Genomic DNA, 13,627 nt, shown 5'->3' on the forward strand with positions numbered 1-13,627 from the left:
CTTTAACATCTATTGTCTTGGCATCTAAGTCAAATAACTAAGTACTAAAAAGCCTATGGGTGAGACTTCCGGTTCATTATCCGATATAGGGAAATAGTGAGAAGAATAACAGCGTGCAGTAAACGATAAAACTGCACTACAAACCAGTGTGTTCATAATTAGGTAAATACATTGAAATAATGGTAAGACTCGCCAATTTGCAATATCAAGCAGCAAAACATGCTGGTTTGTACAGCTAAAAATAGATGAGACCCAAAGGCAGACCCATAAAATGTGTTCATAATTAAGATAATTAAATTGAATATTAGATAAAAGCCTTAAAGAAAATTACAACTGTTGTTTTGCCATCTAACTCAAATAACTTGAAATACTAAAGATATATCCACCTTTTTCTTCAACGCGGAAGTAAGCCTATGGATGAGACCTCCAATTCATTATCCGATATAGGGAAATAATGAGAAGAATAACAGCGTGCAGTAAATGGTAAAACTGTTTGCACGACAAACCAGTGTGTTCAAAATTAAGATAACACATTAAAATAACATGGTAAAACACACCAATTTGCAAAATCAACAGCAAAAGGAGCTGTTTTGTACAGCTAAATATAGCTTGACGTAGATGAGACCGGAAGCCAGACCCATACAATTTGAAAATGGAAAGAAAAAGGTGGATAGACAAAAGATGCGTTTTAAACACTACAGAACAGTACACTTTTCAGCCAATGGTTTATGTGAAATTGCCATGTTTTAAGAAGAATAATCTTAACAAAAAGCACATTCAATTTAGGGGGATGCGATGTTCACAATAAATAAATATAACGATAATTAGATGATATTTTGCTGTGTTATTGTGCTTAAGGACTACTGTGCTGACTCCTAAAGCTTTTGATATTCTATATATTCTGTGTGGTCAGTTCACAGCAGTGGTAGAAATTATTCTTTTCCAATAAGTTTAAATTGATTTATACCTTTTATGGGATATTTTACCTTTATAAAGCCATTTTTTCCTAAAAGTCTGCATCATCTTTTGAGTCAGTATCAACAACATTCATTGTTGCAAAAGTTGCATATTAAGTGGCATTTAGATGTATTTACACATGTTACACAAGATACTTTGAATGTGAAATTAAAACCGCCAGTAGGTGGCAGCAAGTCGCTGTTAATAAGGGAGTCATTTGTGATTGCACCAAACCATTTAAACAGTGATTCATTCAGGAACAAAAACTGTCATGTTGCTCAGACATGCAAATTTTTTTGGAATGATTTTTGTTGGCAAAATTGAGCAAAAACTTTCTAAAACGTAACTCTTTTAATATTAACTTCTTGTTTATTGAACTATTGTATAAAGTCAATATCACATTTGTAGTCATTCTGATTTTAAGGAAAAAAAACAGCACTCTTCGTGTGAAATTAACTATATGAAATTACATAAATATATATTTTCTGCCCCTGTATCTTGAATTATGTGATCCTTCTAAATGCATTTTAATAGACTGAATCATGCAGTGAAAGAACCACTCTAAATGCGTACTTCCTAGACTTTATTACGTAATGTAACGTTATGCGTGCACTCTGTAGGTGTGATTTGTTTGTTTTTTGAAATGTACTTGATAATGTCAAATTGCACATTGTTAAAACAACAATTACAATATTATCGCAGATGATATATATCGCACACCCCTAATTCATTTGTAGTTATGCTGGGATTGATGAACGGATGAGTGTCATCCACCATATTTTTCCCTTAAGAGTGGACACAGCCATTTGTAAATTTAATGCGTCTGACTTCCAGTGTCATCTGCGTCCAGCTTTGCTGCTTGATATTGCAAACTGGTGTGTCTTTCTATATTACTTTAATGTATTATCTTAATTATGAACACACTGGTTTGTAGTGCAAACAGTTTTACCGTTTACTGAGCTTTGTCATTCTTCTAATTTTCCTACAGTGGCTAAAAAACTGGAAGTCTCGCACATTCACGGAAAATGGCTTACTTCCGCGTTAAAAAAATGGATAAGACAGTGAAGTTTATGGCAACACTTTGAACTTAACATAGGCAGCACACGCAAACAAGTATTGGAAAAAAAATTATATTTTAGAAGAACTCACTAGAGGTGACAATTTTCATAACATGAAAAATATACATCGGTATTTTGTCTTTGTACATTAGGCAAAAGAACTGCAGTAGTCTGTCAGAGCCAGAATAAAATTAACCAGAGAATTAAAGATTGTGGGAAGAGAGAGAGGGATACAGGCACGCACACACACACACACACACACACACCTGCTCAATCGCCCTTAAACACATACACGCCTCATCTGAAATCCCAGAAACTGCAAGAAATCTACATTTAAAGCATGGCTAAGAAACCTATCAAAGAAACCACACAAAAGAGACATCAAGCCCAAAACAAAAAAAGAATCTGCTCTGATACAAGGGAGAATCTTTACTAGAAATCGTATATCAATATCCAATTTTAAGATGTCCGCACATAATGTGGGCAAAGCAGAGTTATTGCTACACCAAAATAATTCAGAATGCTGGTACAAGGGTTATGAAAAAAACCTCACATTCACACAAGCTTGAGAGGATGTTGAGCAGTTCTTTAACATGTTCCTCCCTTTAGCTCCTGTTTGATGCAGAGCACGTAAGCCAAGCGATTTAAATTGGAGGCACTTTTGAAAACAAAAGAGAACTTAAAACATGCAGAAAAAAGAAAAATCACATCTGATGGGTTTCCTTGCCATTGCCTCCCCGCCTCACATGGACAAACCGAGAGAAAAGATGAGAACCTGACACTCAGAATGCAGTCATCCTTTCAGCAGAAATAAGAGCGCCCCCCCGCCCACCCCGATTAAAAACCAAATCAGAGAAATACCTTCATGACCCCTAATTAATAAGAAAATGACCGTGCTTTACAGCTATTTTACCTGAAGTGTCCCGATTGAGAAAGCCTTCCAACATGACGAGCATGCTTTGAATCCTAATGCTAGCTTACCCCCGCCTTCCCCACCCTAAAACTGGATCGAGTCTGAGTGAGAAATGCCAAAGCAGACTTTTGTTCAATCTGGCAAGCGGGTATGTGAGGCCACTTGCACCTGTAACAGATCTGATGCACACGAGATGTGAGGCAGCAGGAAGGGGAGGGAGATGAACTTTAGTCTTTGAGAAAACTTTACATGATGTCACACTCTAACTACAGAACTGCTATTTTATTTGGTACTAAGTCTTGCTGGATGGATAGGAACAAGTTATATATTATCCGGTTTTTATGTCTGTGCTATGTACACATCTTTACAATCTCTTCCTGAAAAGTTGTATCAGTTCATAGACTTGGAAAAACAAAAAACAATGAAAAAAAGCGTAATTGTTTAGGTTTTTTTCTCTTTTTTGTTGGCACTTGCTTGGCGTGTTCTGTCAGCATCTGTGATGGCCTTATGTTCTATTGCAGCCTATTAATGCCAGTCTGTTACTGCCAACATTCAATGAAAACCAGTCCAGCAATAGGGTGGTAGAGTGCAAGAAAACAGTGCCATGTTGTTTCTCAACTGGAGACCTGTGAAAGACACAGACAGCGATATTAGAGACACTCAACAAATGTCAGAACATAATCAACCAAATGACCAACTAGGCCTTTGGACATGAGGGCTAAAAAAGCAATTTCAATCGTTTGAAACTGATTTTAAACGTACTTGTTAAACAAACACAGCATTTAAACATAACATTCTAAACAAACCATGTTTGGGGTTGGTTTAGGCTTTTTCTAAAAAAAGAAATGAAAGGCACAGTATGTAATTTTCGCTGCTAGAGGACGCATTGTCAAACAAAGGTGTAGTTTGATGATGCTGTGATTTAGTGTGGGAATCATGGGAGCTGTCGTCTTTATCCCCACAGCTGAAACAATCCGAAATCACGTTCATGGATAAGCTAATGCATTAAAGATTTATTAACGTCACTGTAGTATGAAGCAGGGTGAGGTTGAAAGCTGTGAAAGCAAAACAAGGCAGCTAAAGCGATTTATAATGAAAGACCGAGCACGACACACAGCTCGAAAACAGCAAAGCTTTTATTATGCAGTCGATTGCTTTTGCTTCTTCCGGTCATGCATATGTGGGGTAAAGCAGCACTGTTTTATCATGCTATACAATGCATGTTATAATGCAACTCTGTGTGTTCATCACCTGTCTGATAAAATGCATAACATATTAAAACATCTTTGGTGTTTCAATGTTTTCTACAAAATAAAAAAGGAAATCGAGGGTGCATGACGTCACTGGCAGGTGACCAGGGATGGGACACTAGTTTAAACTGCTTATTTCACTGAACTTAAACTTTCTTGGAAACATTTGGAATAATGCAAGTAAGCAAAATATATAACACTGTTTCCAGTGATTTTTGGATATTTTAATAAAATCTTACATTTTGTTAAATGTAAATAAATAATACTTTTATTTATTTATTAGGATGCATTATATAGATCAAAAGTAACACTAAAATGTATAATGCTTCCCAAAATAATTTAATTTCCAATAAATGCTGTTCTTCTGAACTTTCTATTCATGAAAATAAATAAATTTAAACAAATATTTTTTTCAACAATGCTATTAAACTTTTTAATGCTAATAATAATAATAATAATAATAACAAATGTCTCTTAAAGCTACAATATGCTAGAGGTTGCATATTCAAAACAAACAAATAACCAAAGGCTATTCTGATGATGCTATGATAGAGTGTGGAATCATGGGAGTTGTCTTCATCCCCACAGCCGATGCAATCCGTCAGGACTCGGGCAGAAATCATGTTAATGGATAAAGCATGGTGGGGTTAAAAGTCGTGAAAGCGAAACGAGGATGCTGGAGCGATTGCTAATGAAGGATGAGCATGATTTACGGTTTGAAAGCAGCAGAGCTTTTATCATGCCACAGTCGACCGCTTCAGCTTCTTCTGGTCATGCGTATGTAGGAAAAAGCATCGCTGTTTTATCATACTAGATACATTAGGGTGTGTTGAAAGTTCTGTTATAATTCTACTCTGTGCGTTCGTCACCTGTCTTATAAAATGCAGAACATATTAAAGCGTCTTTGGGGTTTTTATGTTTTCTACACAATCAAATTGGAAAATCGAGGATGTATGACATAATTGGCAGGCAACGCAACAACACGGTCCATTACACTAGATAAAAAAAGCTTATTTCTCTGGATTTAAACATTCTTCGAAACATTTGTAATAATGCAAGTACACAATTTAGCAAAATATTTAACACTGTTCTAGTGTTTTTTGTTTATTTTTAAAAAAAATCTTACATATTGTGGCTTTAAGCACCAAATCAGCATATTATAATGATGTCTGAAGGATCATGTGACAGTGAAGACTGAAATAATGGTTGATCAAAATTCAGCTTTGCCATACATTACATTTAAAAATATAATAAAACAAAAAAATTATATTTTGTAATATTACTTTTTTACTGTATTCTTGATCAAATAAACGCAGCCTTGGTGAGCATAAGAAACATATTTTCCTGCCAAACCCAATCTAGATGTATACAGTTTCAAAGGAACTGTGTAAATGAGATGTAAACAGTTCAAACATTTCACAGACCCTACATTTTTTGTATTTTGTATACCTAAGACAGTAAAAGCAGACAACAGAGGCTCTGTTACCTAATGATCCTTAGCATTGAACCTCCATTTTGAACCTGTTCTAACAGGTTAGCTCACAACATTACTATGACAGAACTCTACTCAGTCTGACAAAAGCTCTATTTTGAAGGGATTAGCCCTGTATGGGGAGGTAAAGCAATATATGAATTGTGTGATTTTAATCCAGTACAAATGTCAGTAATATTTTCCTGACTTTCTAAAATTTTTCTTAAAATTTGAATGCATCATTTACCTTTTATTTAAAAAAAAAATACCTGAAAACATTCCACAGGTAAAAATGGTCTAGTGTAAATCAACATGCTAATAAAAAGCCTGTAGCTCTACTCTGCAACCCACTACGGACTACTGCTGCCGTTTCTCCAGGATAAAACCCTGTACAGCTAAGGGGTAGCTTTAAAACCTACAATAATTGTTCTTTGCATTTTCTGGTTCTATTCTTGTGAGTTGTTATCAGTCAGTCAGTTGAAAATAAATGGTCACAAGACTAGCAGTAAAATGAAACGGTAAAGTCCATTTGCTTACCCTGAAAATAGTGAAGCTACAAGCTGCTAGATGAAAATCACTCGAAGGCAGTCTCTTGGCTCTTTCTTACACAGCGGGCAACTTTTCTTTTGAATTCCCCATGTCTGTCTTCCCTCCACTCTTTCTGAAATATTAAATAGATGAAAAATTAAGACACGTACAAATAAAGGTTTTCTGAATAAATCTAATTCATCTCATTTATGACTAAGGCGAAAGGTACAGCATCACATTCAGCTAACATGTACATGATAGAACGTAAAGCAATGTAAACATCTATAGTCAGTCAAGCTCAGGTGGTTCAATGAGTGAGCATCAGACTTACTGCTGCATCAACATTGGCAGGGGAATCTCCATTGGGGTCAGCTAGCATAGAGATGACACTAATCATGATGGTCTCTACGGTGTGAATGGGGAGCCAGCGCTCTTCTGGTTTCTCATAGCCGTATTTATCTTCCCCCGGTTCATGCAATATCGAAATACAAACATCACCATTCTTGTCAACTGCGAACAATACAAAAAGAAGTCATGAGATTTAAAGTCAGTTATTATAAAGCCTTACAGTTAACCACTTTATCAGACCACCATAAATCAAGAACATAATGGATGAAAGCATTATTAAAATTACCACTATAAATGGCTAACAATAAAACAAGTCGCAGGGAATGTGTATAGCTTTAAAGGGTTATGCCATAATTTCATAATTTCATTTCGTGAATTTACAATGCTAGGTGTTGGTGTAACTCCAAGAGATTATCAATTATAGAAAATGTCTGAATGTAGCTTAAACAATAGATACACTACCAGTCAAAAGTTTTTGAACAGTAGGATTTTTAATGTTTTTTAAAGTCTCTTCTGCTCACCAAGCCTGCATTTATTTGATCCAAAGTACAGCAAAAACAGCACAATTTTGAAACATTTTTACTATTTCAAATAACTTTCACATCATCCTTCAGAAATCATTCTAATATTCTGATTTGCTGCTCAAAAAACATTAAAATGTTGAAAACAGCTGAGACTATATTTTTCAGGTTTCTTTGATGAAAAGAAAGTTCAGAAGAACAGCATTTACCTGAAACAGAAATCTTTTGTAACATTATAAATGTCTTTATCATCACTTTTGATCAATTTAATGCTTACTTGCTAAATAAAAAAAAATCTTTTGAATGGTATAATGTTACAAAAGCTTTTTATTTCAGATAAATGCTTATCTTTGGATCTCTCTATTCATCAAAGAATCCTGGAACAAGAATTTACTCAACTGTTTTAAGTATTGAAAATAATAATAAAAATGTTTCTTGAACAGCAAATCAGCATATTCGAATCATAATGCTTTGATCACAGGAATAAATTACAATTTAAAATATATTTAAATAGAAATTATTTTAAATAGTAAATATATATCAAAATTGTACTGTTTTTGCTGTACTTTGGATCAAATAAATGCTGGCTTGGTGAGCAGAAGAGACTTTAGCAGAAAGTCATTTTTTACAAACATGCTTGATGAATACTGATGTGAAAAAATACATATAAAAGACTGAGTGGGATGAACCCATACTTACCATTTGGATGCCAAATTTCTGTTATGAACTTCATTTTAGGAGGCCTGAGAGGATAGTCTTTGGGAAACGTAAGATGGGCTTTAAAGACACCACCCTCACTAGAAACAGAAAAATAACATAGCAGACTTAACGTGGTATTCAGCAGTAATATTGTGGTAGTACATTCATTGGATGCAATGTATTAAAATGTTTTGCATATAACATAATATTGAAATTGATTATATAGCGAAATGAAAATTCTACCACCATTCATTTACTCACCGCATGTTTTAGCAAATGTGTATGACTTTTCTTCTTAGTAGCACAAAATTTTAATTTTGAATAACTACTCACTCTTTGTTAGGGAATGATGACTATTTTTGTTTGAATTAATCATGTAACTCATGGCTCATTACAGCTCAAGTTTAATAAGGAATTATGTGACACACCATTTAATAAGACAACAAAAAGACTTACTAAAGCGTATCAGGAGGGCCGATTATTAGCACTTCCCATCTGTAGAGGTCATTATCATCTATCAAACCGGCTGAGAAACCTTCCACAGGATTTTTATTCAGTTCTGTCAGGAAAATAGGACATGAAGATACTGATTAGTCATTTTAAATGACAGAGGGAAAAACAAATGTAACACTTAAAGGGATAGTTCACACAAAAATGAAAATTTGATGTTTATCTGCTTACCCCCGATGCATCCAAGATGTAGGTTACTTTGTTTCCTCAGAAAAATACAAACGAAGATTTTTAACGAAAACCGGTGCAGACTGCCAGTCATATCATAGACGTGGATGGGCACCAAACCTTTAAAAGTAAACAAAATCATGCACAGACAAATCCAAATTACACCCTGCGGCTCGTGATGATACATTGATGTCCTAAGACATGAAACGATCGGTTTTTGTGAGAAACTGAACAGTATTTATATCATTTTTTACCTTTGATACACAGCCACGTCCATCTGTCATGAGCACGAGTTTGGCATCAGTCACGTCACATGAGCACGCGCTCTGTCGTAGAATACGCAAACGCCGGAAGCGATCTGTCGCATGAATACGACACTCATTGTTTACACAGAGCACAGAGATTGTGGGTATAGCGGCTATTCAAAATGGTAATTACTTGCGCGTATCCTGATTGTTTAAACCGATTTAAAGCTATAAGATTACATTAGTTTGCGCAAACTCATCCGGGACTTTTTGACTGATTTCCCCTTACGGCGTTTGCGTATTCTACGCCAGAGCGCGTGCTCATGTGACGTGACTGATGCCAAACTCGTGCTCATGACAGATGGACGTGGCTGTGTATCAAAGGTAAAAAATGATATAAATACTGTTCAGTTTCTCACAAAAAACGATCGTTTCATGTCTTAAGACATCAATGTATCGTCACGAGCCGCAGGGTGTAATTTGGGTTTGTCTGTGCATGATTTACTTTGTTTGTTTACTTTTAAAGGTTTGGTGCCCATCCACGTCCATGATATGACTGGCAGACTGCACCGGTTTTCGTTAAAAATCTTCGTTTGTGTTTTTCTGAGGAAACAAAGTAACCTACATCTTGGATGCATTGGGGGTAAGCAGATAAACATCAAATTTTCATTTTTGGGTGAACTATCCCTTTAAGGTCAAAAGGTGCATTTGTGGTTTCACATGGGTGTTGACAGTACAGCCTACAACCACAGTTGCAAAACCAAAACAGTTTTCAGATCAGTGCAGCAATTCAGACAAGAAATGACCAATTTGCCTTTCCGTTATCAGATCAAGTCACTGAGCCTGAAGCCAAAGAACATTTGGCCTAATGGTGCCTGTGGTCTCAGACACTGTCTGAACTTCGGTGCTCTTACAAGAGAGAGCAAAACAAAGTCACTGGACCACCTTGTTGACAAAAACAAGCTGACAGTTGGGTAATCCAGTCATGTAGATGTGTCATATTTATGAGCACATGAATCATTAAGACAGTCTGGCATTCTCACTAAGCGCCAACAAAACAGGACAAGACAGTATTTTACTGCTGTTTGACTCCTAATAAATGACTCAATTTAAATCACATTTACAACAAACCTAACTTAAATGCTAAAGCACTGATTCATGTTTTTATTGCATAGCAACACCACATAAGGGCTGATCACACCAAGGACAATAAATATAAAGTTTCAACAAACGTTGCAAATCCACATCACAACCACAACAACACAGCATTTGGAATCACTTTTTAAAAAAATGTTCCAACTAATGAATGATTAAAACATTGACAACCTATAGTGTTTTCTATAGGATATTGGCAGGATGGAATGTAAACAAAGCCACAAAACCAAACAAAACTTGGAAATTCTGCTGATTTTTGCTGCTAAAAAAAAGGGTCAAATATTGTTACGTTTTGGGCTATACTAATCAGTCAGACTTGGAAAAATATCTGGAGCACTATAGACTGCCAAAAGTTATAACAAATCGAGGAGAAGAGTGTAAAAAATTGTCTGAGGAACAAAAGATGTTTGGCCAAACTGAAGCAGAATTTCCAGGGCTAAAATTTTGACAACATTTGTGTTCGCTCTTATTATTTCCGTGCAGTTAGGTGAAATATTAGGCTTATATCTTAATTAATACTGCTCGTACATCCTGCATCTTTACTACCTATTAACTTTAGTTTGTCAAAATTTTGTCCTTCTCTATATGACTCAGCAGCATCCATACATTTTTTCCATGGTTTGGACAGCATAAATTAGCAGAACAATGTATTCAGTAGTACATTAACCGTGCAATCCATGCTGTTGTTTACATCCGAGTATCGCCAATATGGCCACGCATCCAGGTAACTGACCAAATTGTGACCCAAGTGCAAACCTTGAGCACCTTGAGTGCATTTAATACGCTTGAGCATTTAAAGCTGCAGATGGCATAACTGCAGTGTGCGCTTGTAATAAACAAAACATTACTGTGGATACTAATAAAGTTATCATAATAGTTATTGCTCCTGGTGTAAACAGGCTTTAACTCTGTCTTATGAAGTCAGGATCCCACAAGTTGTGCCCACATTTCCCTGGCCCGCATCTTTACAAGGGTGTTGTGAGGCTTTTGTTCCCTCAGAGGGTTCGCTGAGTTTAGAACAAGGCCAATGAGTTCACCATGCTGGTCCTGCTGAAAGGAGACAAGCAAAACAGCCCCGATCCCCTGAATCAGTCAATCAGCCACAAGGCCACCGCAGAACCTGACGCCATGACAGGCCCGGGGTACCGCTCACCCCGTCGACCCTTGGAAAGAAATAGGCGAGTTGCCTGTGTAAGATGAGTAATTTGGGGGGGATGGGGTTGCTGTCATGAGACAGCTGTCATGAACCTGATCTAACATTTTTCAACATGGTACATCAGGTTTAAACCAAGAACTCACATAATCTGCTTAGTTTGACCCCTTTACAACTAATTCACTTCACTGGCTGCACTGCGCAAATGGGGCCCGGTGGAGAAATCCTCCCCTGGTTTGAGCTGAGTAAAGCTGACACTCACGGATCATGTTGCTTAGTGTGTACTGGACAAAGAACGGGAGAAAGAAACTAATAACGACTTTATGAATAGCAATAAATACAAACAAAGCGAGGTTGGTGTTATAAGCGTATGTATATGTATTACGACAGTATAGGTGGACTGGGGGTCTTTAGTTCTCGCTGTACCGGTGAGCTGGTGTTCAAACATCAGCCATCAATTTGTTAGCTTAGCCTGTTAGCCATCCTAGAAAAACAAAGGGATTTGATCACCCCGCTGCGGGTACATGGCACACAATGTACAGCTTAGAAATCTCACCTTTGCGGCTTGTGATAACAATTTTGGTTTGGCGGATCGTGATAAAATGGTGAACGGAAACGGAGCCAGTGACAGAGTTAATCTCCGGTAATGAGACGATATAACGTTACCAACTGCTGGTGCGCCTGTGTAGTGAGTCCGGACACAGATGTCAAAACACGGGCTAGCCGACTGCGTACGGACCCGCCGGTGTGATACGGACGAAAGTGCTTGACATTTCAACATTTACATTAACAAACTGAATATAATCAAAAGAACGCATTTGTATTGTTATTTTAATTATATCTTAACGTCTTCCCGACTCATATTCAATCGTTAGTTCTTTCAAAACAGCATTTAAAAATAACAAAAGACAGCAGGGCTAGATTTTAGCCGGGGTTTTAGCTGCTAACTCGCTAACGAATGCTTTATGATAAATACAGCGCTCGTTAGCAGCTAACCTAGCGGCTATCGGCTAACACCCCCGTCTCGACTGCATAGGCAGGCTACATGTTCACCGGTTCGTTAGCCTGGTTTTGCCAACAGCCTTTGGAAAAAATTACCTGCTAGCTGTCTCCTGAGTAACAGTGCTGACTGGGGCTCCGTCATGTTTTTATAAGTTATATTCTAGGACGACAGTTGTTCACTTCGCTAAGGAGAAATATGTTTGAATTTGCTTGCGCGTCTTTCCGTCTCTGCTCTAGTCCGTTTTGCTCAACATTCTGATCCGATGTGCGCATGCGCTCTGTTCTCCGTGAGGCCGCGAGGAGAGAGCGCTCCGGGGGTACTTATGGGCGGAGGATTCGCGCATGTCTCAAACACATACACTTATTTATAACAAAATGGCTTTGAGTGCGAGATTACATGTTAGTACTCTAGTGTTGTTGTTGTTGTGGAGTCAACAACATTGTTGACAAATTCACGAAGAAAACGCTAAAATACAAATCATTAAGTGTGTCTACATTTTTATTATAGCTTAATGCTGTAATTAGTTTATGTTTAGGAATTTTTTATTTGTTCTTTGTTTTTGCAAGGGCTAGTTTCAGTGAAAAGTTTTTGATTTTATTTACAGCACAGTGTTATTCAACCACTAGGTGACAGTAAAGAGTAATACATCTAATCTAAAATGTCTTCATTCTACATTTATTACTGGCAGAGGTAGGTAGTAACTGATTACATGTACTTTTCAGACTACAGTTACCTTTTTATACATGATTACATATTTACATAATAGCAATAAATTATTTCGAATTTATTGATTTTCACTTATTTTATTATTTCCTTTCTAAAATAGCATACTGCTTATATACATTCAAAAAGTTAAGTTAAGTTTTGTGGACATTCACACAAAGTTTAGTTATTATTCAGGTGGCAACCTAACATTTGCTTACAGATTTACATAGTGTTTCAACATTGCATCAACTACTGATGAACACATTCATTTATATTTGAATTATCTCTCTATGTTATTTAACCATGTATGTCTATGTCTTTGGAAGGCTTTTGTCTTTTAAACACATTAAAATGAACCTCTTTCACCTTATATATTTACTTGAATTTTTAATGAATTAATTAATTATTAGCTTTTCATTAAACTCATCAACCAATTGCAGTTCCCTCACAAACACCAGCTTGGGAAACCTTGATATAATAACAACAAACAAAAAAGATGTATTTTTTACTGTTTGTATTTTTACATCATTATGGTACAAGATTATTCTATTTAAATTAATGTGATAACCGAGGTCAAAAGTAATCTAAAAGTGATCTGATTATATTACCTAAAATTTATAATTTATTGGATTACACTACCAGTCAAAAGTTTTTGAACAGTATGATTTTTAATGTTTTTTAAAGTCTCTTCTGCTCACCAAGCCTACATTTATTTGATACAAAGTACAGCAAAAACAATAAAAATTTGATTTTTTAAAATATTTAATATAACTGTTTTCTATTACTCCAGTCTTCAGTGTCACATGATCCTTCAGAAATCATTGTAATATGCTGATTTGCTGTTCAAGAAACATTTATTATTATTATTATTATCAATTTTTAAAACAGTTAAGTCGATTTTTTTTTTCAGGATTGTTTGATGAATAGAAATATCCAAAGATCA

At 36.1% G+C, this 13,627-nt stretch overlaps 2 protein-coding genes across 2 annotated transcripts in view; both read right to left on the reverse strand.

Annotated features, from left to right (window-relative positions):
• ankfy1 (ankyrin repeat and FYVE domain containing 1) overlaps positions 1-3,062 on the reverse strand; it is a 27,575-nt gene extending 24,513 nt beyond the window's left edge. The window contains exon 1 of the mRNA XM_073839827.1: positions 2,929-3,062. Coding sequence (XP_073695928.1) covers positions 2,929-2,971 — 43 coding nt within the window. The 5' untranslated portion in view covers positions 2,972-3,062. The remainder of the gene's footprint in view (positions 1-2,928) is intronic.
• On the reverse strand, positions 2,072-12,254 carry ube2g1a (ubiquitin-conjugating enzyme E2G 1a (UBC7 homolog, yeast)). The gene is made up of 6 exons (XM_073839831.1): positions 12,075-12,254; positions 8,202-8,304; positions 7,746-7,843; positions 6,509-6,687; positions 6,187-6,310; positions 2,072-3,554 (listed from the first exon to the last, which is right to left on the reverse strand). The coding sequence occupies exons 1-5, from the start codon at positions 12,118-12,120 to the stop codon at positions 6,224-6,226; spliced, it is 513 nt and encodes a 170-aa protein (XP_073695932.1). The 5' UTR covers positions 12,121-12,254; the 3' UTR covers positions 2,072-3,554; positions 6,187-6,223.
• Positions 12,255-13,627: the final 1,373 nt, after the last annotated feature.

Source organism: Garra rufa, chromosome 5 (assembly GCF_049309525.1).
Source record: "Garra rufa chromosome 5, GarRuf1.0, whole genome shotgun sequence".
NCBI lineage: Eukaryota > Metazoa > Chordata > Actinopteri > Cypriniformes > Cyprinidae > Garra > Garra rufa.